General features: G+C 41.0%; 1 protein-coding gene and 1 long non-coding RNA gene across 4 annotated transcripts in view; one reads left to right on the plus strand and one right to left on the minus strand.

Moving 5' to 3' along the window:
* Nucleotides 1-27,211, minus strand: part of ATP8A2 (ATPase phospholipid transporting 8A2) — a 652,386-nt gene that overhangs the window by 13,779 nt on the left and 611,396 nt on the right. For all 3 annotated transcript variants that reach the window (XM_027821585.3, XM_043530953.1, XM_043530957.1), the window contains 2 exons: nucleotides 22,132-22,236; nucleotides 4,414-4,505 (listed from right to left, as the gene is read on the minus strand). In XM_027821585.3, coding sequence (XP_027677386.3) covers nucleotides 4,414-4,505; nucleotides 22,132-22,236 — 197 coding nt within the window. The remainder of the gene's footprint in view (nucleotides 1-4,413; nucleotides 4,506-22,131; nucleotides 22,237-27,211) is intronic.
* LOC122463176 lies at nucleotides 5,644-27,130 on the plus strand. The gene is made up of 3 exons (XR_006286280.1): nucleotides 5,644-5,655; nucleotides 16,067-16,073; nucleotides 26,933-27,130. It is a non-coding gene; the product is annotated as an uncharacterized LOC122463176 (long non-coding RNA).

Consider the following 27,211-nt stretch of genomic DNA (forward strand, 5'->3'; position numbering starts at 1 on the left):
TGGCAAAGTCTATCTCCAATTACTATTAAACACCAGTAATGTCTTGTCAATGGACAAACTTCACACAACTCTTTGGGTTTGTCAACTCTGGGAAAGTGAGTAGTGTCTATATTATGTTAACTAGTGCATTTTAATTAACACATACTAAAAGACCCCTCATTTTCCCAGTTCTGACAAATGATACTTTAAAAAGGACCCAAGAGGAAAAAATATGACGAACGTTCAGGTTTCTGTTTGGTTTCTCTAGAAACCAAAGTATTCACATTCAGGAAGCTTGGGACCAGATCTAACATCATTAAGCCAAACTTCCTCTTGTTATTCCTTTTCTTTTTAAGTAAATGTTAAAAGATCCTAACATCTTCATTTCAACAAATATCACAACAGCTATATTTGCTGTATGGAATTTGGCCAGAAAAAGTACTGAAGCCTTGATACCCAAAGAAAGAAGGTAATGGATTAATAATAATAAAAAAATCCCACGAAGTAACCTAATGGTTTTTCAGATCAACATGCACCCAGAGGAAAGTAGCAAGAAGGCAGCCTCTTTTAGGACACAATAAATGGCAGGACTAGAGCCTTCAGCATGAACACATTATTGTTATTTCTTATTCTCCAACACTTATGCTGTGACACCAACTTGAAATGACAGGTGCTGTTTCTCTATTGATTAACAAGGTGTAAAATGTATTCTCTGTGTTAAGACTTACTCAATACAGTTACCTTACACTGTCAAAGGAAGGGGTGATTTCCTCTGCCAGCATAGGAAATCTGGGCCAAATTCTATAATCCCTAGTCAGGCACAGCTCCTCTGGATTTCAGCGGGAGTTCTGCGGAGGGAAGGATTAAGGAGTGCAGGATTCAGCCCGCTGTTTTTAAGTACGTAGTAGGTCAAATGACAGGCCAGTGCTGACAGGAGGCCGACGAGGAGCGTTTTGAATGTGGGATCATATGGAATAATTCAGGTGGCATCCAGGGGCTGAGGGGACAATTGTTCAGTGGATTCCTGGAGCATGTGGGGAATGCCACCTTGGTAACACTGCTCTCCTTTTTGTCTCTAGAAACCTTTTTTGTGGGGATTCTGAGGGAGTTGGGGATCCAGGCCGGGGAGGGGAGTAGCCTGGAATTGGGGAGTAGAGCTGCTTTTTGCAGCTGTGGGGCCTCCATCTGTTCTTGGGTAACTGGCCAGGAGAGAAGTCCTCCATACTGTTGTCAAAGCAACAAGAGAGCTGTGCTATCATGGGGTCAGAAGAGGGCCAGAGGAGGCGGGGGCCAGAGTGGGTGGAGGTTCAGGAGCCCCATGGCAAAAGCCCTGTTACCAACAGATTCCCTGGTATCCATGAGTTTTAGGAGCCAAACTACTTCTCCTTCCATGGAAAGGCAAATCTCTCTACACACACTTGAAGGAATGATGATAAGCAACATCTGTGAGAGGAACCTTGCAGCATTTCCTGCTCTCTCTCAGAGCTATTCCCACTTGTGGGCCAATCTCCCCTCTTAATTAGGGGGACTTGATGCTTTTCCTATTGCTGGGATTTTAGAAAGCAGATGGGAATGGGAAATCTATTCGCAGACGTTATGCTGAGCTAACCAGCACTGATTTCATACAGGTGTCTCAGACAGGAACTGCACCAGCTCCTAGAGGCTAATGCCGTAATCGCTGCACCATCTACTCATTTCCACTAAAACTTTTTGGGCTGCAGAAATGTTCAGCATGTAAGCTTGACAAAAGGTACAAAGCTCTTCTACTAAAAGCCACAGGATAATGAAATTCTAACTGGCATTGGCATCAAAATCTGAAACTCAGTGGAAAATCTTTGTTCATTTTCATAAATCTTTCAGAAAGCCACGCCAGTCAGAAAAGAACAATGTGAACCTTGAGAGCCCAGTTAAACTATAGAACATTTCTGGCATTTCATCTGACACTCTCAATTCATGAACACAAAACCATGGCCATAAACAAATTAAAATGGCTGTTAGGGGCTAAAACTTCCAAGCTTCCTCCCCCCATCCCTCAGGCCATTAGAAGTAGCCCAAATCCATTGTTTTTGTGTGTGTTGTCCTAGAACTAATGTCATTCCCACGTGCTTTGAGATCAAAGGTTTTTAATGCAATTTTATAGCAGCGAATCTTGGAACAGTTTTTGCCCCCCTCCTCCCCAAGTTACAACATTGATTCTGGGTTATTTTACGATGTCTGATGGGAAACTACCCTTATTCTCCCCCTCCCATTAACAGGGCAATGGGTTTGTCTCAGCCTTGTCAACCAGAACAAAATTAATGATCTTTGCTGTGTTAAATGGAAGTGTCCTGGCCTGAACTGAAGTCACATGATCAAGTTTTGGGATAGGCTGAACTCTTTGGGTGGGAATCAGTGGAATCACAATGGCTCTAGAGAGCCAGAGGGTGTGATTCAAAATACATATTTACTATGACAAAACTACTGCTTTAGCCACCAGCTGCTTCTTTTGACACTTTTAAATATTTATACAACATTTGTTCAATTTAGATCCGTGAAACCAACGCATATGTTCATATGGCCCCGCACATATAGCAGCTGTGCAATGTTTGAAAACAATGTTTGACAAGGGATGACAGAAATTTTAGAGAATCATGGATCTGCCATAAAAGCCTCTTTTAGTCTTAACAACTTCACAATGAAAATTTACATTCATGTGAAAAACAGACATGCAATTGGAACTTGTCCTATCTGGACTGACTCATTTTGCACTTAATCATTTGTATTTATGGGGAGCCAGTTAACTGAATCAAAGTTTATTTTGATATCTTATTCTTGTTTCCCAAAGCTTATCAGCCTATTAAAAACACAAAGATGCATTCTACAAATTGTGAGCATGTGGTTCAGATTTGACGGGTAACACAAGCATGCTGGTTTTCTGCACTGTCTGCAGGTTGGTTCGTAGGTTTTTCTAGCAGGTTTTCCTGATTCTATTTTACAGGCTTGTTCTGCCAGTCATCTCCTCTGGAATTGCTTCAAAGTGTCTCCATAGGTGCATGAAAGAGAGAGATAAAACCAGCACCCTTTACCTCTGGACACAAAGGAACAAATCCTGGAAGCAGAGCACAGCCAAGCTGACCTTTTCTGTGGGGGTGAAGGAGAAATTGAATCCCTTCTTTCCAGACTTCACAATGGCAGTGGAGCTGGTCTGCAGAAGTTACTGCACCCTCAAGGCTGCTCTAGCCCCTGCAGCCAGTGCACTCTCCCCTCTTTGGAGGAGAATGACCCAGTGGATCTGAACAGTAATGGATCTACCAGCCTTGCTCCTGTCCTGCCCTGAATCCCTCCTGAGCATCTGCAGGGGATCTCTGCACCCCATGTATGGGATTCTTAAATCCTACCCTATTTCTGCAGCAGAAACACACCAGTTCTTCTGGGTCAGGGTCCTCTGAGCAGTTATGATTCTGCTAAAGAAATGGGCACAGAGAAGAGATGAAATTTGGCTGTACCCCACCTGCTGAAATCCTGACATGATACAGATCTCACCTTCAAAAACTCTCATCGTGTTAAATGGATGATATGGAGTCAAATCCTTTTGTCTTAGCGCTATCCTGCAACCAGCACCATTGCAGTTGATGGGGCTATTTCCCTTAGTAAGGTGAGCATGTTATTCATCAAAAATCTGACTGCAAAAGACAATGCACCCCAATAGCAAGTCAAAAAAATTTTCTTAACTCTTACTAGCTCATGGTTCCCTGGGGGTTCTGGTCTGTGGAGTTCTCACATTCTATTTTAATGCTGGGGAAGCCCTGACGAAAATCCAGAAGTCGCAAGTAGAGATGCCAAGGACACAGGGCCTGTCTCATGGCCCTGTGCAGTGGGATATACTGATGACCTCAGATGCAGTGTGAGAGATATTGATCCTTTCCTTTAGCAGCAGCAGGCAGGTCTAGGGTTGCCATTAACTTCCCCAGAAGAGGCCAAGAAGAGGAATACAAAATGGCAGCTACGAGGACCTCCACCTGCCTATTAAAAACATTTAGAACTTTTCTCAAATGGCACCACTGAGCTATTTCTGTATTTTTAAAACCATAGTTAATAGCTATCATTTGAAAACACAGTCACCGTTTGAAGCAGAGCTCTATTTCAACATTATTTTTTGTCCTATCAAATTTTACAAGATCTTGAGAATATCAGGATTTTAAAGTTACAGAATTTCTGCACTGGGATTTTGTCACTGGGCCACTTGATTAGGTCCTAGGGAATTATCTACATGCAACCTCTACAAGCCTGGGGCCAAATACACTAATTCCCCTTCCAAATTTCTGACTCTTGGTTGTCAGCTCAGCCTCTGTACCAGATTATCTCTACCTACAATTTAATTTAAAAAATAACCATCTTCCCCTTCAGTCCTCTGGGACTGACTGCTGAGAGGCACACACCGGGTCAGGTACTTACGTGATACACCTTGCTGGACAGAATGAGCTCGGAAAAGGCTCGGAGGAGTTTTTCTGCCAAGCCTTTTCAACAAATGATCACGTTCGTTCAAGCTGGAAAAAAAGCCAAATACACACAGTGAGTCCCTAGATAATTTCACTGCATATCGAGTGTATTTAACCGAGTACTTTTGCTTTTTAAATAAACCAGTTACAGTGTGTAAAAAACAATTCTTTTAACTTTCTTTACAATGGACACCACCATCAGGGATCTATGATGATAGGACTCCTTCTTTTTAAGGCATAGTGGTATAAAGTGTACATCTACTCTGTCTATCTCTGAGATGCTGAGGTTGCATCATTGTGGCATCTGGGTGCCTGATATCTTGGCCTTGGACATAACTGTACTGAACTTGGCATCCCATTTTAATTGTAGTAGATAATAAAAACTTCCTTTGTAGGTTGTGCCTTAGAGAGAAGGAGCAATGTGTTTTTACTTAGTGTATGGTAAAGGCTTCTATCACACCTGCAGCATGGCTTGAAACAACCATAGAAGAAACCCACCATAATTCTTTCATGAATACAGCTAGGTTTTTTTCCCAGTGGAAAGTACAAATTTATCTCCAGTTTTTGATAAAAAAGAACAACAACAGAAATCTTCAGTTTTCACAATTCAATTTCTAGTCCTGTGTGGGTCTAAAATGAGCGTTTTAAAAGTTATTCAATTTTTACCACATGCAAATGCAAACTAGAGGAGAAAAACAAACACACCGACCAACCAAAAGAGACAGAGACAAGGGAATAGCTATTATGAATCTCTAGAAAGGTATACACGGGAATCAATAGCTACTATCTACCATGGATATTTGCACAAAACTATTATTTCAGTGTGAGTTTTGTTCACAGAATAAAAGGATAATACTGACCCTGTGGCCCTGATCCAGAAGAGCACTTAAGCATGTGCATAATTTTAAGCACATGATAGTCTCATTGACATCAGTGGGCTTTCTTATACATTTAATATTATGCATGTTTATATGTTTTGCTGGACTGGGGCCTTAATGATAGGCCTATACATCACTACATATATTTTTATTATGAAATATATATATTAGCATAATCTATTTTAGTTCAAAATGATAGGGGCCTGTGTTTTCTCTCACACTCATGTAATTGTCCTGTTTGTAAAGTTATTCCTGATTTACACTGGTGCCAGTGAACAGAGAATCAGACTCATTTTTGTTAACACGACTCCATTGGCATGGTCTCATTCATACCAGCTTTACGCTGAATTTTCAGAATTCAGGGCCTGATTCTCTTCTCGCTCCCTTTTTCCCAACCTCCACTGACTTCAGGGACTGACACTGGTTACACTGAGATCAGAATCAGGCTACGTATACTAATGACTGTGCAGACATATCTGGAGTGAGGACCTAGATACCTTTTCTTGCTGACACTTAGGAGTTCACATCCATGAATTATGTGAAATTTGGACTCCAAGGGGCACTGCTGCTACTGCTGTAGACAAGTAGATTTCAGTTTTAACAGGCCACTCTCTTTCACTGGAACAGTTAACTGCTTTAAACAAGAAGATGCCAGCCAGAATTTCTGAAATGTCTGTAATGTGCAATGCATCTTTGTGGGCTTTCACTCCACCTAGAATTTCATTAGATTCATCTCAAAGGTCAAATCCTCTCACAGCAAACTGAACAGTGGGGACATCCATGGAGGACAAAGGGAATAATCACCTCAAGTCACTTTGGAGACTAACAAATTTATTTGAGCATAAGCTTTCGTGAGCTACAGCTCACTTCATCGGATGCATTCAGTGGAAAATACAGTGGGGAGATTTTCCACAAGTGCCACAAGTACTCCTTTTCTTTTTGCGAATATAGACTAACACGGCTGCTACCCTGAAACCAAGTCACTTTGTGGCCACTCTTCCAGACATGTGAAGCGGGGGGGTCAAATAGCCACTGGATCCTTTCCTAAATCCTTACAGTGCAAAGAGGGCTCAGACCCCACTACACAGGACCTCAGACTCCTCTTGTACACTGGAACTACACATGATGCATTACAAGGCAGTCCCCTGAATCCACAAAGGAGGAGGCAAGATTTGTCTCCAAGAACAGAAGTCTGCGCAGCATATGACTATTATCTTGATCTCAGTTTCTTTGCCTGACAGGGTAGGGATGGAGAATGCTATAGGCAGGATGCTCAGCCTCTGTAGGAAAAGTGAGCCAAGTGGCTCCCTCTCTGGTGTCCCCCACTGGCAGATGAATGGAGCTTTGGCAATGGGCCAAAAAGTGAGGCACCTCCAGCCATTTTCTATCATATGGAAAGTTCCAGCATATGAGGCTTTGGAGGGAGGAGGCAAGGAGGAAAAAGAGGAAATATAAGGGGAATTCTTGGGGCTGTCAGAAACCCTTGAAATTACAGTTCCCCTGAGAAGCACACTGTGTGAAGTACTTTGTCACACAACGCAGTCAACCCGTGCAACTCATTGCCAGGGGATGTTGTGAAGGCCAAAACTATTACGGGGTTCAAAAAAGAATTAGCTAAGTTCATGGAGGATAGGGCCATCGATGGCTATTAGCCAAGATGGTCAGGGACACAACCCCTGCTCTGAATGTCCCTAGCCTCTGACTGCCAGAAGCTGGGAGTGGATAAGAGAGGATGGATCACTCGATGACTGCCTGTTCTGTTCATTCCCTCTGAAGCACCTGACATTGGCCACTGGGCTAGCTGGATCATTGGTCTGACTCAGTATGGACATTGTTATGTTCTTATTTAGCTTTTCCTACTGATCACACTTCAGATGTATTTAAACTATGGGTTTTCTATGTCTCTATCAGTGCCTCACCATTATCAAGTACAGCAACCACCAAGCAAAGCTGGAATGAGGCAAAATACTTTCTGCATTGCCCTTTGTTTAAATAAAAATCTTTTCTTATGTCTTTTTGAAATGGCCAAATTACTTTGTTGTCACTTTTGAAGAATTCCCACTGACCTACAGATAAAGGCAGATGAGTCATATACCTGTACAGAATAAATCTGCCTATTCCATTATCAAGCCACAGCACCTTCCAGTTTATTATTTTGGTTTCAGAAAGTGGAAACCTTTGTAAATTCTCTCTTGTCTCCTGGAAACAAATTTTAGGAAAAAACAAAGAGATAATCCTAACAAAGTGCGCCAGGACACCCAGGACAGAGACACAAGACAGTATGAATGGTGTTTTCAAACTGTGTGTGTCCAGGAATCTTTCTGGACTGCCCACTTAGAGCCATAGATTCCCACAAGCCTAGGAAACTGGCACTTGTTATCCAAGGGAAGGTGGCTACGCCTTGCAGGATCCTGGGCTGTTTCTGTTCAGGTTCTAATGTTGTAGAAAGTCCCATAGTTTGGAAACCCTTTGGCTGCAGAAATATATTTAATTATTTCTGACATAGAATCTTCTCTAAAGCATGCTCAGAGGTTTGTGCGGGTTTTTTAAAATGCTACTTGGAAGAGCTTTGGTTTGCATCATTTTGGAAAAGGCTTCCAAAACTTGAAAAACAGTCCTCACAGTATTATTAATTATTATTTATGTTGGTGTAACACTCAAGGGCTCCAGGCAGGATCAGGGTCCCATTGTGTTAGGTGCTGTATGTAGACGTAGGAAGAGCCAGTTCCTGCTTAAGGAGCCTACATTTTAAAAAAGACAAGTGACATATGGTGGGTGGGGATTGGAATATAATCAAGCACACGTTTATATAAATGCCTGAGAATACCTGCTGCTTCTCAGCCTCTCCTTTCTGTAGGTGCAGACACCAGAGTCTAGATGTGTCAGGAGCAGCAGAAGAAAGGCTTTCTTGCACTGCTTCCCATTTCTTCCTGCTGTGGGGCTTCACCATACACTTACTGAAAGCTCACCCTGGGTTTGTGTTGACCAACTCACTGAGTACATCTTGGTGTTAAAGGGCTAGATCCAAAGCCCAGTGAGGTCCAGGGAATCATCTACTAACTTACTTGGGCTTTGGATCAGGCCCAGTCAAGTACTGAATCATGAACATCTACATTCCGATCTAATTACCAGAAAGCTCTTTTGAGAGGAATGTGTATCTAATACCCATGACCAAAAACTTCATTTAAAACCAGGTAAGGCTGCTTAAGTGTGACATCACCTGACACAAACCCTTCCAAGTAAGGAAATGCCAAGTTAAGAGACACCTTTTTACTGTACTCTCATGCCCACGCTGCTATTGAAAGACTCTACACCTCCACAGGGAATTTCTTTCTGCCTCCACAGATAAAGAAAACACACAGACCTTATTAATATCCCTCACACTGTAGCATAAAACCTTAACCACAATCTCATGCTTGTCCCACAGACATGCACTACGCCACACACTTACCTTGTGCATGCCTGTCACCACTGACCATTTGCTGAGGTTGCTGAGGTCACAATTGTGGGTTTGTGACCTCAGTCAATACTGCTTCTGTGTTCAGTGAGACTCTGTGCAGGTGTGTGAATTAACCCACATGGAACTCATGCATGATTGGGCTACAGACTGCAATGGAAAGTGCATCAGGGGGCAGAGAGATGACAGGTCTATTAACATATCTGGTGAGACCACACCAGGAATGCTTCATACAGCTCCGGGCACCTCAATAACAGGACAATGTTACCAAACTGGAGGTAATCGAGAGAATATTCTTATGGGGGCCAGAAGGACAGATTTATGAGGAAGAATTAAAAGAAAGAAACATAGAATCATAGGGTTAGAAGGGACCGCAAGGATCAATGTGTTGCTTGTTTAAACAATGACTCTGTGAGAGTTGAGGGGGAAGAGATATAATAATTGTTTACAACTATGTGAGGTGTAAAAGTACAAAAGGTGTAGAGGAATTGCTTAAAGTGATATAAAGGAGTTATGAAGTAAAATCAAAGCAATGATAATTTAGGATGAATACTCAGGAAAATGTCCTTAGAATGAAGATGAAGATTGTGGCACAGTCTTGCGAGGAAGTGGTACAAAATTCATCATTTGAGTTATTTAAAACAAGACATTTAAAACAAGGTGTCCTTCAGGGTTTGGTTCTTGGTCCTATTCTATTTAACATATTTATCAATTACCTGGAAGAAAACATGAAATCATCACTAATAAAGTTTGCAGATGACATAAAAATTGGGGGAGTGATAGATAAGGAAGTGCACAGGTCACTGATACTGAGTGATCTGGATCATCTGGTAAGCTGAGCACAGGCACACAATATGTGTTTTAATATGGCTAAATGTAAATGTATACATCTAGGAACAAAGCATGTAGGACACACTAACGGGATTTGGGCCTCTATCCTGGGAAGCAGTGACTCTGAAAAAGATTTGGAGGTAATGGCAGATAATGAGCAGAACATCAGCTCCCAATTTGATGCTGTGGCTAAAAGGGCTAATGCTATCCTTGGATGAAGTAAACAGATGAATCTTGAATAGCAGTAGAGAAGTTATTTTACCTCTGTATTTGGCACCCATGCAACTACTGCTGAAATACTATGATAGTTCTGGTGTCCACAGTTTAAGAGAGATGTTGATAAACTGGAGCAGGTTCAGAAAAGAGCCTCAAGAATGATTAAAGGATCAAAAAACCTGCCTTATAGTGATAGACTAAAGGAGCTCCATCTATTTACCTTAACAAAGACAAAGTTAAGACCACAATCTGTAAGCACCTACTAGGGGAACAAAAATTTGATAATGGGCTCTTCAATCTAGCAGACAAAGGTATACCATGATGGCTAGAAGCTCAAGCAAGACAAATTCAGAGTGGAACTAAGGTGCAAATTTTTAAGTGACAATAATTAGCCACTGGAACAACTTACCAAGGCCGGTGGTGGATTTTCCATCACTGGCAAGTTTTAAATCAAGACTGAATATTTGTCTAAAAGATCTGCTCTAGTTGAAACAGGAATTATTTTGGGGAAGTTCTATGGCTGGCGTTATTCAGGAGGTCAGACACAGTGGTCCCTTCTGCCTTTGATTCTATGAATTAACAACAAAGAATATATTGTATACGGAACTTCCCTGCACTGGCTGCCTGAGATGGTCAAGACAACCTATTAGGTCTTTACCATTTCCAATGTGTATGATTCTTCTTGGACTATATCAATAACATGGCACTTGTTTGTTAAAGCTGCTAAGGAATTGAAGGGACATCTTAAGGTGATACGTTATCATTTCAAATGATGACTTTTTCTATCCCATGCACAAAGTCACTCTTGCATCCTGGGTCTTAATTGTTCTAAGGCATCAGCTGAGATGCTTAATAACTGTGCTAAAAAAGTGGTTTTTGTCCTTTTTTCCCTCCAACAAAAGCAAACAGGCCCTAAGTCTGGGCAACAAACATCTGGCTTTACACATTCAAATGAGGAGCATCAAAACAAACAGAATAATTCACAGCTGACCACAAGGTCCCGCTGGCTCATTTGTTCGAGTAATTAAAAAAAGATGAGCCTCACCACCAATTAACCTACTGAGCACTAATTAGCGTTAACGAGGATTTGAGGTACTTGGTATAGCTTGACCCAGAAAGTCCTCCAGAGTTCACTAATTGGCTGGTGGCAAAAGCAGGGCTCACAAAGAAGTGAAGGTTAAAGTGGCTGCAGATGTCTCACTTAAAACAGAGTCTACCTGGAAAATATACGCACTGGTTGGGTTAATTTTTTTTTCTTTAGAATTGCATCAGAATCTCAGTGGTGATTTGCTAGCAGAGCTGCAGAATATAGGCAGGTTATTTATAATGGACAAGATGATTTAGGATTTTTTCTTAACCTAATGTGCCTGGATTATTTAAAACGTTTAGTCCAATACAAACACAAATATATGAGATGGTTTGTTTTTTCCTGCCCCTGCAGTATCCTGCAGGAAGAAATGTAATATTTGTAATTAAAACCTTGACAGAGCCATAAAATCTGCAAACAAATTGTAAAAATTAAAAAATGTGTGTGTATTCTGGCTGCTATCCCTCTACCCTCTGAATACATAGTAAATACAAGGCTGAAGTATGACTGACAGACTCCTAAATATAATAAAATATAGAGGATTACATACAGAAGTTTGAGCCAACAGGACAGGAAAATGCACAGCTGGTTTTCCTGTGACTTGAACAACTATGAATCCCATTACCCTTCTATCTGCAGGTACAGCATCACAATTTCTTCTAGTCAGTGCAGTAGCAACATTTAAATCATGGGAAAGCTGTGATAGAAACCAGAAAAACCTCATAGTTCAAGCTGAAATTCTTCCCCCTTTAAAGGGACTAGTAAGTGGGCCCTGATTTAATATGTTGCTTTCTGCTGTGACACATCTTGTTCCATATCTTCTTGTCTGAGGTCTCTTCCTCAGCTCTGATCCTGCTCGCTCAGAAATAATGCCTCTTGAGCCAGTGGTGGTACACCAGGGCAGAGCAGTGTGAGAGGAGAATCAGATCCCCTTAACTTCAGTTAACTGAAGACTTTGTTGTGAGTCCGATAGTTTCCCTTTGTATCTTTTCTAAAGTTCATAAATAATTTTAAAAGTACCTCGACATTTCTGTTGCTAAAAATGTTTTCCTATGGGTTGCATGATTTGGGGGGAGGTGAATTAAACCTAGTTATGCGTTTCATCTGCCCCTTACAACCAATAGTTTAGCCTGGATTTTGCTGTTTCTATGTTGACATCAGTTCTGTTGCTGAAAATAACATTTCAATACACTGTTGAGAGAAGGAGAAAAGAACAAAGCCTCATGTTGAAGAGGCTCAGGTTTTCTTCCAGCTTTGGTCACCTCTAACAGTCACTACACCATTTACATGTAGATAAGTGTTTTTCATAGGTCCCCTTGCTCCCCTGAATCAGCCCATTTCTAACAGTAATTTCTACTAAAGGTTAATCAGAGAATTATACATAATGAATTTTACAGCAGCACAACCATGGCACAGGGGATTGGTTAATAGAGTCCTACCCGGCTATTAGAGTGTACCAATTCTTCTGGAGAATTCTTTCACTTCTTCACCACACTCATCCCCCCACCCTCTCTCTCGCTCTAATCTGTATAAGGTTTTTCTATGTCATCCAGCACTCAGCATAGTATCTAAGCACTTATGGTGTCCTGGTCACTGTTGGATCATATCCCCCATTCAGAGCCCATCAACATAGCTTCCTAACTGGCCTTAGGAGACTGATTCACAGGAGGACCCCTCCCCCATATATCCCTGATGTCTGAGGGCATTCCCTCTACACTATCACTAGGCCACAAATGCTAATTTGTTTTCCTTTTAATAAACATTTTAAAAAATTGCTGATTTAAAAAAAAAACCCACTGTATTATGTGAGTTCCTGAAAGGGAAAAAGCTAAGATGGAACTATGCAATAGCAAGAGATGGCTGAAGAAGAGGGGTATGAGGTGGCTTCAGAATGAGTAGAATGGAAAGGAAGGTTGTCATGGACTGAGAACCTGAGTTAGATTAAGCAAATCCTGTGAAATTAGTTTAAGGTGACATTTACCCTGGAACTGAGGACTCATCAACACCCTGTGCATTACTTAAGTCCCACTTAAGCCCACAACACAGATCTTAAGAGGAGCTGTAAACTGTGCCCATTTATGAGAGAGCCCTGTACAGGTGTGAATTTCACTCTTGGTGAATAGGTGAGTGGGTAAATTGAGTACTAATCAGCCGGGTTTTGGGCGTGTCAAGAAAAACAATGACTCTTACATGTCATGATGATACGCACAAGTAGCCAGGGGCTTGTGTTGGTTTGTTTCTCAGTTGCAGTTCATGAAGGAGAGGTGTTATTTTTGGTTGTCTGGCATCAGGTTGATGGAATGTTTTACTCTGTAAGATCAATCTGGGTTGGAGGTCTTTTTAATTTTAAAAGCAAACAGACTTTACTGATAATGAAGCTGCTATGTAATCAGCAGAGATCTCCAGAGAGCTTCTTGAGGAAGTCATTTATGGCAGGGGTGTTTGATACCAATATCTGAAGTGTATAATTGAAATCTTCAGCCTTTTCTTTGCAAAGTCAGCCTCTCGGCACATATTCAATATGTCACTCAAGTAGGGAGACAAATAAAAACTAGCCAAGAGCTTTCTGTTTCTTCCTGTAAATATGCAATGAACCATCAACAAACACTAAGCACCAGGTTATGGCTGGGGCACAAAGTGTAATCGGGGAGTGCAGAGAAGTGCACAGTGTTGCCCTAGATCGGTAGGTGAGTGACCCAGGAGCTGGGCATTTTTTCATCTTTACAATTCCAGTAGATTTTTCAAGATTCTCTGAGAATAGAATGACGAGTTATTTTAAACACAAAACAAAGACTTATCAGTAGCCCGAGAGTCTGAGTTTAACGACCGATTGTATTGTTGTCCTCTCCCTCTTTCTATGTACCTTAGAGATGATGACAGTGTAGCAGTCAGGTTTCTAGAGGTTACACATCTGATGCCTGGGTCAGCTCAGCTCCCAGATAGCTTTTACCATCTGTTTATCCTCATCAGATGTTATGAAGGTTCAGAATATCACACAACATACATGCTGCTATTGCAGTAGCAATGCGATTGTTATGGTTTATGAAATAGCTTGGTAGCAGGAGGCCTTTATTTTACTGTATTTCAAATGCTTGACAGTTCCTTTTACATTGTACATAACAGTTGAAACAGAAATGGTATTATATGGAAATCTGGGGCCAAATTCTTCTCTTTTTTCTCCCCAGGCAACCACACTCAGGAAAGTCAGCAAGGCTGCATGGGTAGAAGTGATTTTTAGGGTTGGTGTCCTTTTTTTTGTTTCAAATTATGTCTTGCTGAAGATAATACTTTCCTACTCATGGCCCTGTAAAGACCACTTGGACCATCCTTCATTTTTCAGGTTGTTATAACTGGAATTGTATTGTAACCTTAACTATAAAGGGTACTACCAAGTGCCTACTATAATAAATGTAAGTTAGCCACCTAGGAAAAAGAAATAGACAGCACAGATACAAACAAAGCAATAAGCCTGAGATAGTCAAAGCACCGTTCATTTCAAAGTGCTTCAAATATTTTATATACTCATAGTGTGTGTGTAGGTGTGCACGTGTGCATTACTATTAACTGTCCCAAAACGGCATCAACACAGAGTTAAGATAGCTCCGTGCTGCTTCAGCTAAACTTAAACCTTTGAAAACCAGGAAATGAAGAGTGATTTATTGCTTTCCAACCATCCTCACTTTAGTATCAGTGCTGTTTACTTCTTCTCCCTAAGTGCATCACTTTTCACTTACTGTGGGTGCTGGCAGTATCCTCTATAGATAAGGTTGCAATACAGTTCCAATTATAACATTCTTTTCCTACACACTCATATGTTTCGGACACAGTCACCTTTGAGGTTGAAATTTTCCATGCTTGGTCTCTGCTCAAAAGTGATTTGTTATTGGAAAGTATGAACAAGATCCATTCAATCATTTTTAACTTTGGTAAGGGTAGGAAATATACTTTTCTTGTTAACTACTCATTCCCCCCTCCAGCCCCTTTCCCCCCGCCAACAACCTCTTTTACCAGATTTTTTTTTTGAACGCCAGGCCACTGTAAAAATGGATGAATTTTGAAACTGTCTGGGCTTAGTTCTCAGTGCAGGCTACGGCATTTGCTTGGTTTGAAAAAAATATCTGGTTGGATTGAGTTCTATGAGTATTTGGTAACAGCCTACTGGATACGTATATTGTGTAGTTGTAGCCATGTAGGGCTCAGGATATTAGAGAGACAAGGTGGGTTGAAAGCTTGTCTTTCTCATCAACAGAAGTTAGACCAATAAAATATATTATGTCACGCACCTTGTCTCTCTACTGGGTATGGAGTATTTTCCATGTAGCCTTCCCTTGTTAAATGCAACCCTTAAAATAGCACTCTTTGGGCTTGTCTACACCACGCAGATTTTAGCGATAAGGCTGTGTCAACACAGCCTTGTCGCTAAAAGTCAGCGTGTGTGAACGTTCTCTGCTGGTATTTTGTCGGCACTTTTGCCAAAAAAATACTTCCAGCCCCGCGAGCGGCGACAGATTTGTCGCTCCTGCCGACAAAGCCGCGTTCACACTGCTATTTGCATCAGCAAAACTTTTGTCTTTGCGGGAGGGCTTTTTTAAGTACCTGTGAAAGACAAAAGTTTTGTGGACAAGTTCGCAGTGTAGACATACCCTTTGTTACTAATGTATGTCATAATAAAACATATAGGATGCAACTTCTCTTCCCTCCCCCGTGGGAGTGGGCAAAGGAGGAACTCAGGCCAAAGAGACTGCTCAAGCTATAGACTGGAGCTGTTGTCATGGAGCAGTTCTCCTGCTGTGCAGCCTGGAGGGAGGATTCCTTCCCCTTCCCCCTGTTGAGATCTCTAGAGCCTAACCCAGTGACTCAGGATTAAGCACTGGGGAGAAGACTAGCCCCTTAATCAGTACTCATTCTCATTTTGTTATGTACCCACTGTTCCCACCTTTCCATTTCAATTTGCCGCATAATTTTGTCCTGTGTGTTTGTACCTCCTTCAGCTCTGACGTAGTCAGCAGATTTGATCACAGCTTCAAGCCTCACTCTGGATCACTGTGTTTTTTTTAACTTTCTTCACTATTTTTTGGAAGGATAATTATTTGATAGGAATTATCAATGTGATGTGATGCGAACCTACTGTACTGTGGAGGGAGCAAGTATAATTCTGTTAGTTTGTTCTATAAGCTTGATCTAGCAAATTGTCACTTGGAAAAAAAATTAACCACCGTGTTTATCTTTGCCAGGGCTATAGCTGATTTGCTGAGATGCTTCCCAACTGAAAGCAGGATCAAGCCTTGTGATTTGAAATGTCTTATGCAGAGGGATTGAAACAATACAATACCGGAAATTAACAATACATATGAAAATGAAGAAAATGAAGAAAAACCTGTCATTTCTCCTTATCTACATCCAGATAAAATGGGATAGCATAAAATAAAACTATATATATATATGAGAGAGAGAGGGAGAGGGAGAGAGGGAGCATTGATATAATTTTATAAGCCTTTTGCTAGTTAAAAGATCCTAATATCTTTTTAGTAGAAAAGCTGGGAGAAAAAACCATAAATGACAATCACTTTATTGTGTACGTTGATGGAGAAATCGTTCCTATCCTGAAGTGGTGTGAAGAACATCTGGAAAATTTGCTAAGAAGTCCTAAACCTCAAAAAGAAAATATACCTCTCAACTGCAACCTAATTTTATTCTCAACTGCACAAGATGGGCCAGATTCCGATCTCAGAGTTGTGTAAATCTTGAGTAAATCCACTGAAGTCAACATGTAAACAAGATCAGAATTTGGCACAGTGTATACAATGCAATTTACCGACTTACAACACATAAGTATATTTGTGTTCAGTAAGATCAAGCCATTCTTTTGTATCTGTTGATCTGAAGTGCTTTATTGAAACGTTCTCCCTCTCTCAATTGTATGCTGATTGAAATGCATCAATACAAAATGACAAAAGGCTAGTACTCGGAAATATAACGAGCCCAAACCTTGATGTTAATGGAAAAATTCCCATTGACTTCAATGGCAGCAGGATCAGGCCCTTAATTTATGCAGAGGCTTGTTTTAAAATATGTTTTAGCAATTCTATTTTTTCCTTTGTAAGACTGGAGGGTTTACAGCATTAGGCTACAGTACACAGTAGGGGGGCTGAGTCAGATTTCCTTGACTCTACTCTTTCTTCTCTCAAGGGGCCTATTGAATGAGCAAGCCTTCATAAGTTCCTGTGTCAGCTGGCTGAGCACTGATGGGGTCCTACAGTATCGAAATGACTAGATAGGCATCTGCATTCATGGACTAAGTAAAGCAGAAGAGAAGATAAACCAGATAGCTTGCTCTAAGGAGGGAAGGCTAGTCATGCAGCTCCTTTTACCAAAGCAACAGAGTAAGTTGGACTCAGCAAAAAGCACTTAAATGAAAGAGAATCTTAACCACAGTGCAGCTGCTCGTTGGGAAGAGACACCACAGAGACTGCTCTTTAACAGGATCTGCTCTTTAAACTGCACTGAAAAACAGTGTTGGTTTTTCTTACCTGATGATAAAAATGGCTGTCTTTTAACGTGACTTTAAAGACAGTTTAAATCATCAGAGTCAAAGAAACAAAGTGTAATGAAAAATCCTGCATAGAAGTACACTCAAAGAACAGGCCTACACCTGGTTGGCTCGGAAAACTGATTTTGCCTATTCCTGTGTTATTTTACATAGGGCAAGAAGGGTAATGTTGCATCACAGTTCCAAATGATTTGGGGGAATTCTTCCCCTTTTCTAAATGATATGGACACTTTGCGGTTACAACCCAGACAAGTCCTTCAGCGCCTTGTAAGGGATGGAGTAAACTATTAAAGCATCAATATTATTCAGTATAAAATAAAAATCTCCTAACCCCCAATAAATAAACCCTGAAGGAAGTTCTCTATGCAAGTCTGAGACATAGAAACCCTCTTGAATATCAAAATTCACATTCACAAAGCAAAGTATTTCACTGCTTTATTCACGGCCTATTGGTTGGACACGGTGATAATAAACGGACATGGATTTTCAAGCTAAAAGTCATTTTGGTCCCTAATCAGTCTTTATTCAGACTAAACTTGCACTGATTTCAATGAGAGGTTAGACAGAGAACAAACTAAATATGACCCTCTAAATTTGGCCCTTTATGAGCCATGATTAAAAAGGGTATTAACAAGTTTTAATTCAAAAATTTCTCCCCAGTTATTTTCAGAGTCACTTATCTATGTGGATCCGTAGAAAATGTGTTTGTTTTCTTCATGTAAATCTCACATAGCTCCTTTGTTCAGGTGTCCATGTTTGCTTTGGCATGTAAATTGCCCCCTCACCTTTCCAAACTCATGTAAATTTAGTGCTAAATCCTGCCTTTTGTTACATGAGTGTGCCAGGGAGACTATTTCCTTCCAGGACCAAGGCTCACTCAGGTTGCAGCTGCACTGGATTCCGGCCCAGCAGTCTCTTGAGTGTCAAATTAGGGAGTGGCTCATGAGCCTGCAGATCCTCCACAGATAGCTTGCTGACTTGGGGGCATGGCAAAGCATCCACTCCCTCTGCACACACAGAGGATTGTGAAGGTTTAGGATGCAGAATGTGTTGTTCTCCTTCCCTTGAGCTGTCTACTTCCCAGCACAGGGAGGATGGCTCACTGAACCGAGCATATGGCTGGCTCTGCTGTTTCCTTAACTCGCCTGCTGGTCACAACACTGGTGAGTAAGCGCAGAATTTTGCCCTTAGTATTTAGGTCATGAATAAAAATGATTTAGGTTCTAGAAACTAGTCAGATGGGGTTAAGATTAAGACGAGTTTAATGTAATCAATGAAGGGGAGCTGTTTAATTTTCATTCATCTCAAACATTACAACTACAAGTGTGTTTCGTATAGATATTCTGATTTTGGATACTTGTGCAAGACTCCCACTGACAGGTTTCAGAGTAGCAGCCGTGTTAGTCTGTATTCGCAAAAAGAAAAGGAGTACTTGTGGCACATTAGAGACTAACAAATTAATTTGAGCATAAGCTTTCGTGAGCTACAGCTCACTTCATCAGATGAATGCATCCGATGAAGTGAACTGTAGCTCACGAAAGCTTATGCTCAAATAAATTGGTTAGTCTCTAAGGTGCCACAAGTACTCCTTTTCTTTTTACTCCCACTGATGACACTGAGAACCTACCCAAGGCCAGCGTGTAGTCCATGGTGCCATCCTACCCAGCTTTTAAAAACAAAAACAAACCCAACTGCAACCCAGAAGATACTTTGTGCCCCACTCCATAATGCCATGTGCACTCATGACTTCATGCGGTTTTTGAATCCCTTGCCGTTAAGCTGAAAAGTTTGTAATATCCAGAACGTGCTTGCATAAGTGTTCATAAGTCCCTCTCTTATCTTTAATTGGGTGTGAAGTATTTTGTGATACTTTTCTGTGAAAGACACTATACAAAAATAGTGTACACCACATGGGATAGGAAAGCAGATCCTGATGACAGCCAGCTTATCTCCCAGCACTGCCTGAACAAAGCATACATCTAGTGGCTATGTTTTCAGAAATACTTCCAACAAGTGCTAACGTTTACTTTGAGGGAACTGGCAGTCCGGTGCAGTTTTAATATAGCTTTACTCACCCCACTAGAAACAAGTGGACTCTAGTTACTCACTTCCCTTCCTAGGTAGTTCCAGGGTAAACAGAGATATCATGCCATCAGTGGGGGCACCCAGCAGGAGCAAGCAAAGGAGCACAAATCACAGTGCTCCTGATTCCCAGCAGCCCTCAGGAAATTTAAAAAAACCCAAAACCTATAGCCAAATGAGATAGACTGCAGCTCAAGGAAATCCCCAGTATGCCTCTTTCCCATCTCCCTCCCTTCCCAAAGGACCAGCACATGATTTCAAGCAGGTGTGAAAGAGCCAGCAGACAAACAAAGGAGATAAAAGACATAATTCCAAGGAGCACTCAGGAGGCCACATCATAAGCATGACACACCAACCTCTAGCAGACTGAGGCACTCCACCATTATCTACTTCACAGATGGACCACCCAGAAAATCTGGGATCAATTAGGAGGGAGAAAAAAAAATGCATGGGAGGGTGGGGGGTTGGGAAGGAGGGCCAGGAGGATTCCTTACATCATCTCCATGCAAGCGTTTCGAGACTGAAGTGAATCTATATGGAGGAGGAATGCAGATTAAAGTGTTTGCAGTGAGACTGCAATAAAATAAAAGGCTATGAAAACATGCGACATCTGAATGAATTACAACACAGATGGTAAATTTACAAAAAGCCACAACAATGTGTAAACATAAACAGGGAAGCCGATCAAGTTCTAGGAGACATGTGCACATAAACAGCTTAAACTCCAACTGCTTCTTGATGACTATTAATGGTATTTCCTCCTGGTTTCACAACCCAGAGAGGCATTATGCAAAGACAACAGTTTTACTTTCCCCCCTCAATTGGTGTCAATAACAGACAGTTAATTTTGTCAGTAAAATGCAAACCAACATAACTCAGAAATACAATTGCGTATTCTGTACAAATACATGAACCACCCTCACAGCAGATTCCCTAATAATTAAACAGAACTGAATGCCTGGGGGCTGAAGACAGCTTGTTCTCAGAGGAGTGCTTTGGACCCAATTCATTCCACTGGTCCAGTAGGATTTGAGATTGTTGACTTTAGTTCACAGTGCAAAGCATATATCTTTAAACAAGCTTTTGTCTGATTTTCAACAGGGCTGAGCACATTCAGTTCCCACTGACTTCAAGGTGGTTGCTCAGCACCACTAAAATTTAGGCCATTTTTATTTAGGCATCTAATTTTAGGCTCTCAAGTTTCAAAATTTTGGTCTGAGCCTTTTACTTTTGTTGACTTCGCTCACTAAAGTTGCTTATTCATTTTAAATGATTCTAGGTTCACCCTAGCACCTTTGCATGTGGCTGCAATTTATAAATAAAACCATACATTTGTAGTACTCAAAAGCAGCAAGACAGAAAGTGACTCACTGTTAATTAAAATGACCCCTATATATTTTGGGTTTTTTTTGTGTGTTTTGTATTATTTTTCCTTCGATCTTGATCCCTGAAACTGAGATCTGGGCACTAAGGACATATTATACAAACATATTAGAATTCATACTAGGGAATCTCTAAAGCTTTTCAGTGTATTAGTCATGGTGGCAAATTCACTTCTTGGCAACTTGTGACTTGGTAGGCACTATCTGTAGAGAAATTAAGCTGAAAATTTATTATCCAGCTTGCCTCAGCAGCAGCTACAATACGGCAATTAGTTTACCTTAGAATAGACATCAAAGACTCAAAGGATGACCTTGCCCTGGAAGAATGAAATCTTTTTAAAAGCCCCATTCCACTCAGTTTGCTAGTTTATAGGGTTTGCTAAAATCCAGTTTAATGATCATGTAGTTTCTTAGCAGGTCATGTGGTGCCATATTGTTTAAGGAACACAAGAATTAGTTATAAACCCTTTTTGAACTCAGAGAGCTTTCCGATTTGCTGAGGCAGAGCCACTTTCTAAAGACGTAAATGAAACTGTCTGAAGGAAAAGCCTCACTATGATTTTCTTTAGCTTCTTTCACACCAGACAAAAGTTCCCACACAATATATACGCTCCCTTACAATGAAGCATTTAATAACAGCAATACGTTCAGTCCATATGGCGTGGCTAGAAGGCAGAAGCGCAAGTGACTATGCTGAGAAGTCTGTACTCACAGCCCTGTAAATTAAAGATGAAAAGTGAGAGCACAAAAGCTGTGAGGTCAGACTAACTGGGCCAGGTACCAATGCAGACCTTATTTTCTGTTTTCCATTCCGCCTTTTAATGCTGGCCTAAAATTTTTCATGTCCGGAGTCATAGCCAACCTTTTTTCTCATCCGAACATTTGATCAAAACTCCTGATACCATCCAATATACAACAAACTTAGTTCAATCTGCTCTGGCGGCCAAGTGGTAGTGGTACATGCCATCACGAAGAAGATCTGAGTTGGAGTCTCAGATTTGGCTTTATGCAGCAATAATACAGGAGAGATGAAGTGGAAAAGATGGATTTAAAAAAAGAAGTGGGTGGATAAAATTGAGGGGGATACTTAGGACCCCACCTAGAATTAGGTCTGAATGAAAAAAGAAACTTGGGGGTGGGGGTGAAGGAGGAGAAATGTCTGTTCTTTAAATTCGGATGGAATTGCCCCACCTCTTTCCATTACTATCACGAAGCACAGCTTTTCCCAGTTCTTTGGTTTTGGTTTCCAGCTCCTGAACCTGCTCCAGCAAAGTTTTATGGTAGGTATGCTTGGCCCTGTATCACAAGGAAAAGACAAAAAACCAAAAACAAAACACACATAAATGTTCACATGGCTGTAAAAGACCAAATTTCCTTTTCAGATAAAAAAGGCACAGAGCCTTTGATTTGGGAAGATTTGGGAAACAAGGCAATGCAAGAGTGTACAAGCACGGCAATTAGTCCAGATTCATAATATCTGGGTAATGTTACGTGAAAAGGGCAGAACTGAAAGACTATAAACTCAGAATAGTTCATCTTCTTTAACAGAACACTCTGTCTGTGTAAAACTGTGCAGAACTGCTGGACTCCGGAGACCTGACACCACTGCCATGGGACTGCTCAAGACCCGGTAATCCAAACAAAAGAGCAGGGTTTCACTGAATATTCACTGAAGTAAAGCATGATTCCGTTTTGTCCTTTGAGCCATACATTGCAGTGCACTGAAAACCTGATTACAGTCTCAGATAATCATTGCCATTCAAACCTTCTAATTTTCATTTATGAGTATTGTGACACTGCACCCCAAATTCTTCACAGTGATATTATTATGATATGATTATAGAATAATTATAGGTGTGTTTTATGCAAGATAAGTCATGTGAGACGTCATTGGAAAAGTTATGATTTGCTGAATATGATTATCCTATTTGTATGCATGTATCATTTTTGTATCTGAAGTTATGAATATTGACTATATATCTGTATTTCAAATGTAGTTACACCTGGGTGACACCCACTAGACAAGATGCTTTCTGCTTAGATAGCTGGTTGGGAAGGGCCTATTCAGGGCAATGAGCCATTAGGGGAAACAAGAGGCCTTAGGAGAAGCTTATCTCCCACCTGGTGAACCCTCCTGGAACACTCCAAACAGCCTGAAACTAATGGCTGCTATGACTCTACAAGGACATGTGACCAGGCCACATGATTGTAGACTCCATCTTGGGATGGTCAGTATTTTTCCACAAACCAGTCTGGGAACCAAGTTTTGAAACAAAAGGTTCCCACCATATGCTAAAGCTATATAAGGCAGGGAGTGACATCATCTGTGGTGCTTCACTCCCCACACTAGAGGACTCCTGAAACATTTGAGGAACAAAGACTGAACTGGGGGAAGTGCTGGACCCAGGCTAAAGGGATTTCTAGCCTGTGTATGAAGACCTGAGAAACCCAAGCTGTAAAGCTAATGCAACTTGTGCCTTAAGAATCTATAAGTCTGCCTGTACCATCAGTTAGGCTGAGAATCTGCTAATTCATATCCAATCTATTTAGTATATTCAGCTTAGTTTGCATTTTTTGTTTATTTGCTAGGTAATCTACTTTGATCTGTTTGCTATCCCTGATAATCACTTAAAATCTATCTTTTGTAATTAATAAACATATTTTATGTTTTAATCCAAACCAGTGAGCTTTGACTGGAGTGCTTAGGCAAAATCTCTGCTTGGTTATCACAAGTGTGCATTGTCCTCTTCACATTGAGGGAGAGGAGGACCGGGTAATTAAACCCATATACTGGCCAGATTTGACCAGAGCAGGACAGTACTGCTCTGGGGTCTAGGCTGGGAAGCTGGTGGTTAGAGAGCCTGTGTGTAACTGCAGCTGGGTGTGTCCCTACTGTGTGAATGCTGTTGAAAGTGAGGCTGGAGGGCTTTGCAGCTTATCACAGCAGTACAGTGTGAAAGGGAGCCCAGGCTGGTGGGTTAGAGGGCTCAGTGGTACCTCAGTTCCAGGTGGCAACCCGGGGGGAACCAGTCACAAGTATTTCCAATCTTGCTAGACTTAAAAGATGCTTCCCTCCCCAATCAGCTTCCAAAAATAAAGTAACAGGACTGGCTGCGTCCTATTTCCTTGGGTTTGGCACGCAAAGAACAATTTTTGTACCACAAGCATAACTAGAATTTATACATACTTGGGTCTCTGGAGTAAAGAGACTTGGGACTTGTTTCAGGTCTCACTTACATCATCATTCACTGGCATCACTCCTGAATTATGCTTGTGTAAGTAAGGGGAGAATCTAGCCCTCTATCTCCATATTCACAAAGTAATTAAAAAAAATCAGGAATATCTTTCTCCAATGGAAAGTTTCAGCTTCCTCTTTTATGTCACTTAAAAGAGGAAGAGTATCCCAGGAGATAATATTGATTTATATGTGACAGCAAAATACACTTGAAACAAAATGGAGTCAAGTTGCCTGAGACACCCGTATAGACTTGAAAAGATAAAGTATTTGCCTCTCAGTATTAAAATGGTATGTTCCAATTCCAGAGATGGCAAAGACATCCTAGGCAGACAGACAGATGTAATTTACACCCAATAATCCAAAACGTAGTTTTAATCTGTCTGCATTATGGGGAGATACTGATTGGTGTATACCTCACTAAAAGGTAACCAAGATACATTCATATTGTTAATTCCATGATTTTCATTATTCCTCCTCCTAAAAACCCTCACTACTGCGGACACGAAGTCCTTGCTGATAATACAGGTACACTGTTATTTATTTATTTACTTATTTTTAAGGACAGCATTTTCAAAACTGACCTCTAATTTTGCATATTCAATTTTAGACACCCATGGCTTGACTAAGCAGCCACAGCTCTCAGTAACATAAATGGTGCAGGATCAGGCCCCAAGTCTCAAAAGTGGAGGGACCCATAGTGAATGGCCACTTTTGCAAATGTGGGCCTAAACATAAAAGAAAAGGCAGCTAGAGAACAAAAGGTTAAAGAGGAGGAATATGAGAGGCTGTAAGGAAAAGGAAACTCACATAGTATTAAAGACTACAGTCCTACCAACATACATCAGCACTATACTTGAAAATAGAAATAAATGCACTCAAACCAAGAGAGGGATAAAGCTTGAATGGTAGCATGGACATATACTGATAGGCAATGAAAATAGAGTAATGGGAACATTTTAAAAGTTGTATAGTTTCAAGAATGTTATATTACTTAGAACTGCACAAAAATTAATTAGATTCAAGTTACTGTGGCTACTTAGACTAATAATTAGACTCATCCTCTTCTTTGAGAACTGAAACTTTAGACAGTTTTTAGGAGATAAAGCCTGCTTTAAGCTTTGGGCTATTAACTCTTATAATCTTTCCAATTGACTTTGCTTTCACATTCCTCTTAATTTGACTAAATATGTTAAACCATTGACCTTGAACTTATCTCCTGCCTTTTAAAGAGACAATATTGAATACTGTAGACCTGAGGAGTTTTAAAGTCTAAATAAGTTTGGAACTTTACAAATCCTTCAGATTTCATTTCATATACAGAGAAATCTGGAAAAGTACAAACTATCCAATCTCTTTGAAGACTCCATGTTCATCTTTTCAAGTTTCCATTCACCACAAGAGATTAGAGAGATGCTTTTCTTTTCTCTCCCCAGAGTGAATACTGAATCCAGAATGTAAACATAATGGGACCTTAGCAACAGAGAGTCCAATTAGCGAAGTACAGTAAAAGCAAGCAATGCATTGAGAAATGTCACTGTATGGACAAAATATTGTTGCTTTGCAGTCTGAGAGCATCAAAGTAATTTTTAAGTAATACAAAATGATGGACTATGTGGGTACTGCATCCTGGCTGGATATCTAGAAAGTACTGATACGAAGCCATGTCATTGTCATATTATTGGATAACTTCTTGGAGTAAGGACCTCATTAAAACAGACCGTAATGGTGGGAATTTAGTATTGGTAAAAGAGGCTAATGATAATCCATCCATGTGTTTCTAAAGAATAGCTGCTACAAAATGAAACTTATTCTTCAGGGCCTTACCCTGCTCCAACTGAATTCAACGGAAAACTTCTCATGGACTTCAGTGGGAGCAGGGAGAGGCACTTTGCCCAACTGCTTTTTTCAGAATGGCAGAAATTAACCTTAGAAACAGGAAAAGAAAGGGACAGGTCCCAGCTATGCCTTGTACTTCACAAAATATCCTAGCACTGGGATTATTTTTCATTACTATGAAATCCCCTGTTCCATATTATTGGTTAGCAGACAGTGGAAGTGTTGTAGAAAGACAGGTTTTCTTCAAGAATGCTAAGAAAGTAGAACAGAAAAGCATTCAGGGGTTAACTGAACATTTTAAACACACCCCCATGTTCAGAGTGGTGCAGAACCTCGCTATCCTAGGGAAAGAGCTGGAGGAATTTTGGAGGCATGTGTCTACAGATGCACCCCAGTGGTGTTCCATATTCCCTTCCTGAACTCCATGCCAGCTCTGCCATGGCCACACCTTCTTCCCCTCTGATGTGTTTTGTGTCCCATGGGCACAGATATGGAGCATTTTCTGTGCTCCAGGGATTTTATCTGTGCCCAGCTGCTGCTGCAGAGGGATGCAAGGAAGGAGGATGCGGAGGGGCTCTTTATGTTCTCCCCTCATCTGTTCCACTGGCAGAGCAGATGGGCTCAATCTGGCCTTAAGAAGGCCTAGATCTTTTACGCATTTCAAGATTTATTAATTAATGGGTGACTCCTGGAAATTCTGACAACAACACTAAATGATACATAGTTCAGGAGCAATATTAATCACTTTTGTCCTCTTGTCCCAATTCACTACAACAAATTGTTTCATCTAATGATTCCCATGTATCCTTATAGGCCTGATTCTGCAACCCTTGCTGGTGCTGAGTAGCAATTACTCACATAAGTAGTCCCAGAGACTTCAGTGGACCACTCAACTTTGTAAGTGCTTCTTATTGGAAGAGTTTACTCCCAGGAGAATTCTGTGCCACTGTGCACACACAGAATTAATTTCCCCTGCAGATTTTTTTTTCTCTGCAGAATATAGATTCTGCTGGAGAGGTGCTGCAATTACACTTTTTGCCCCACCAGGTGCTGCTGTGATGCCAGAAGAGAGGGCAGCCAGCCAGAGAGGCTGCATTCCTCACAGCAGGGCCCGGTGAGGAGGCACTGGACAGACAGAATGGGGCACACAGGGCTGCTGGGGTGTGTGTCACAGAATGGGGTTCAGAAGGGCTAGTG

The sequence above is a fragment of the Chelonia mydas genome, chromosome 1 (assembly GCF_015237465.2).
Source record: "Chelonia mydas isolate rCheMyd1 chromosome 1, rCheMyd1.pri.v2, whole genome shotgun sequence".
NCBI lineage: Eukaryota > Metazoa > Chordata > Testudines > Cheloniidae > Chelonia > Chelonia mydas.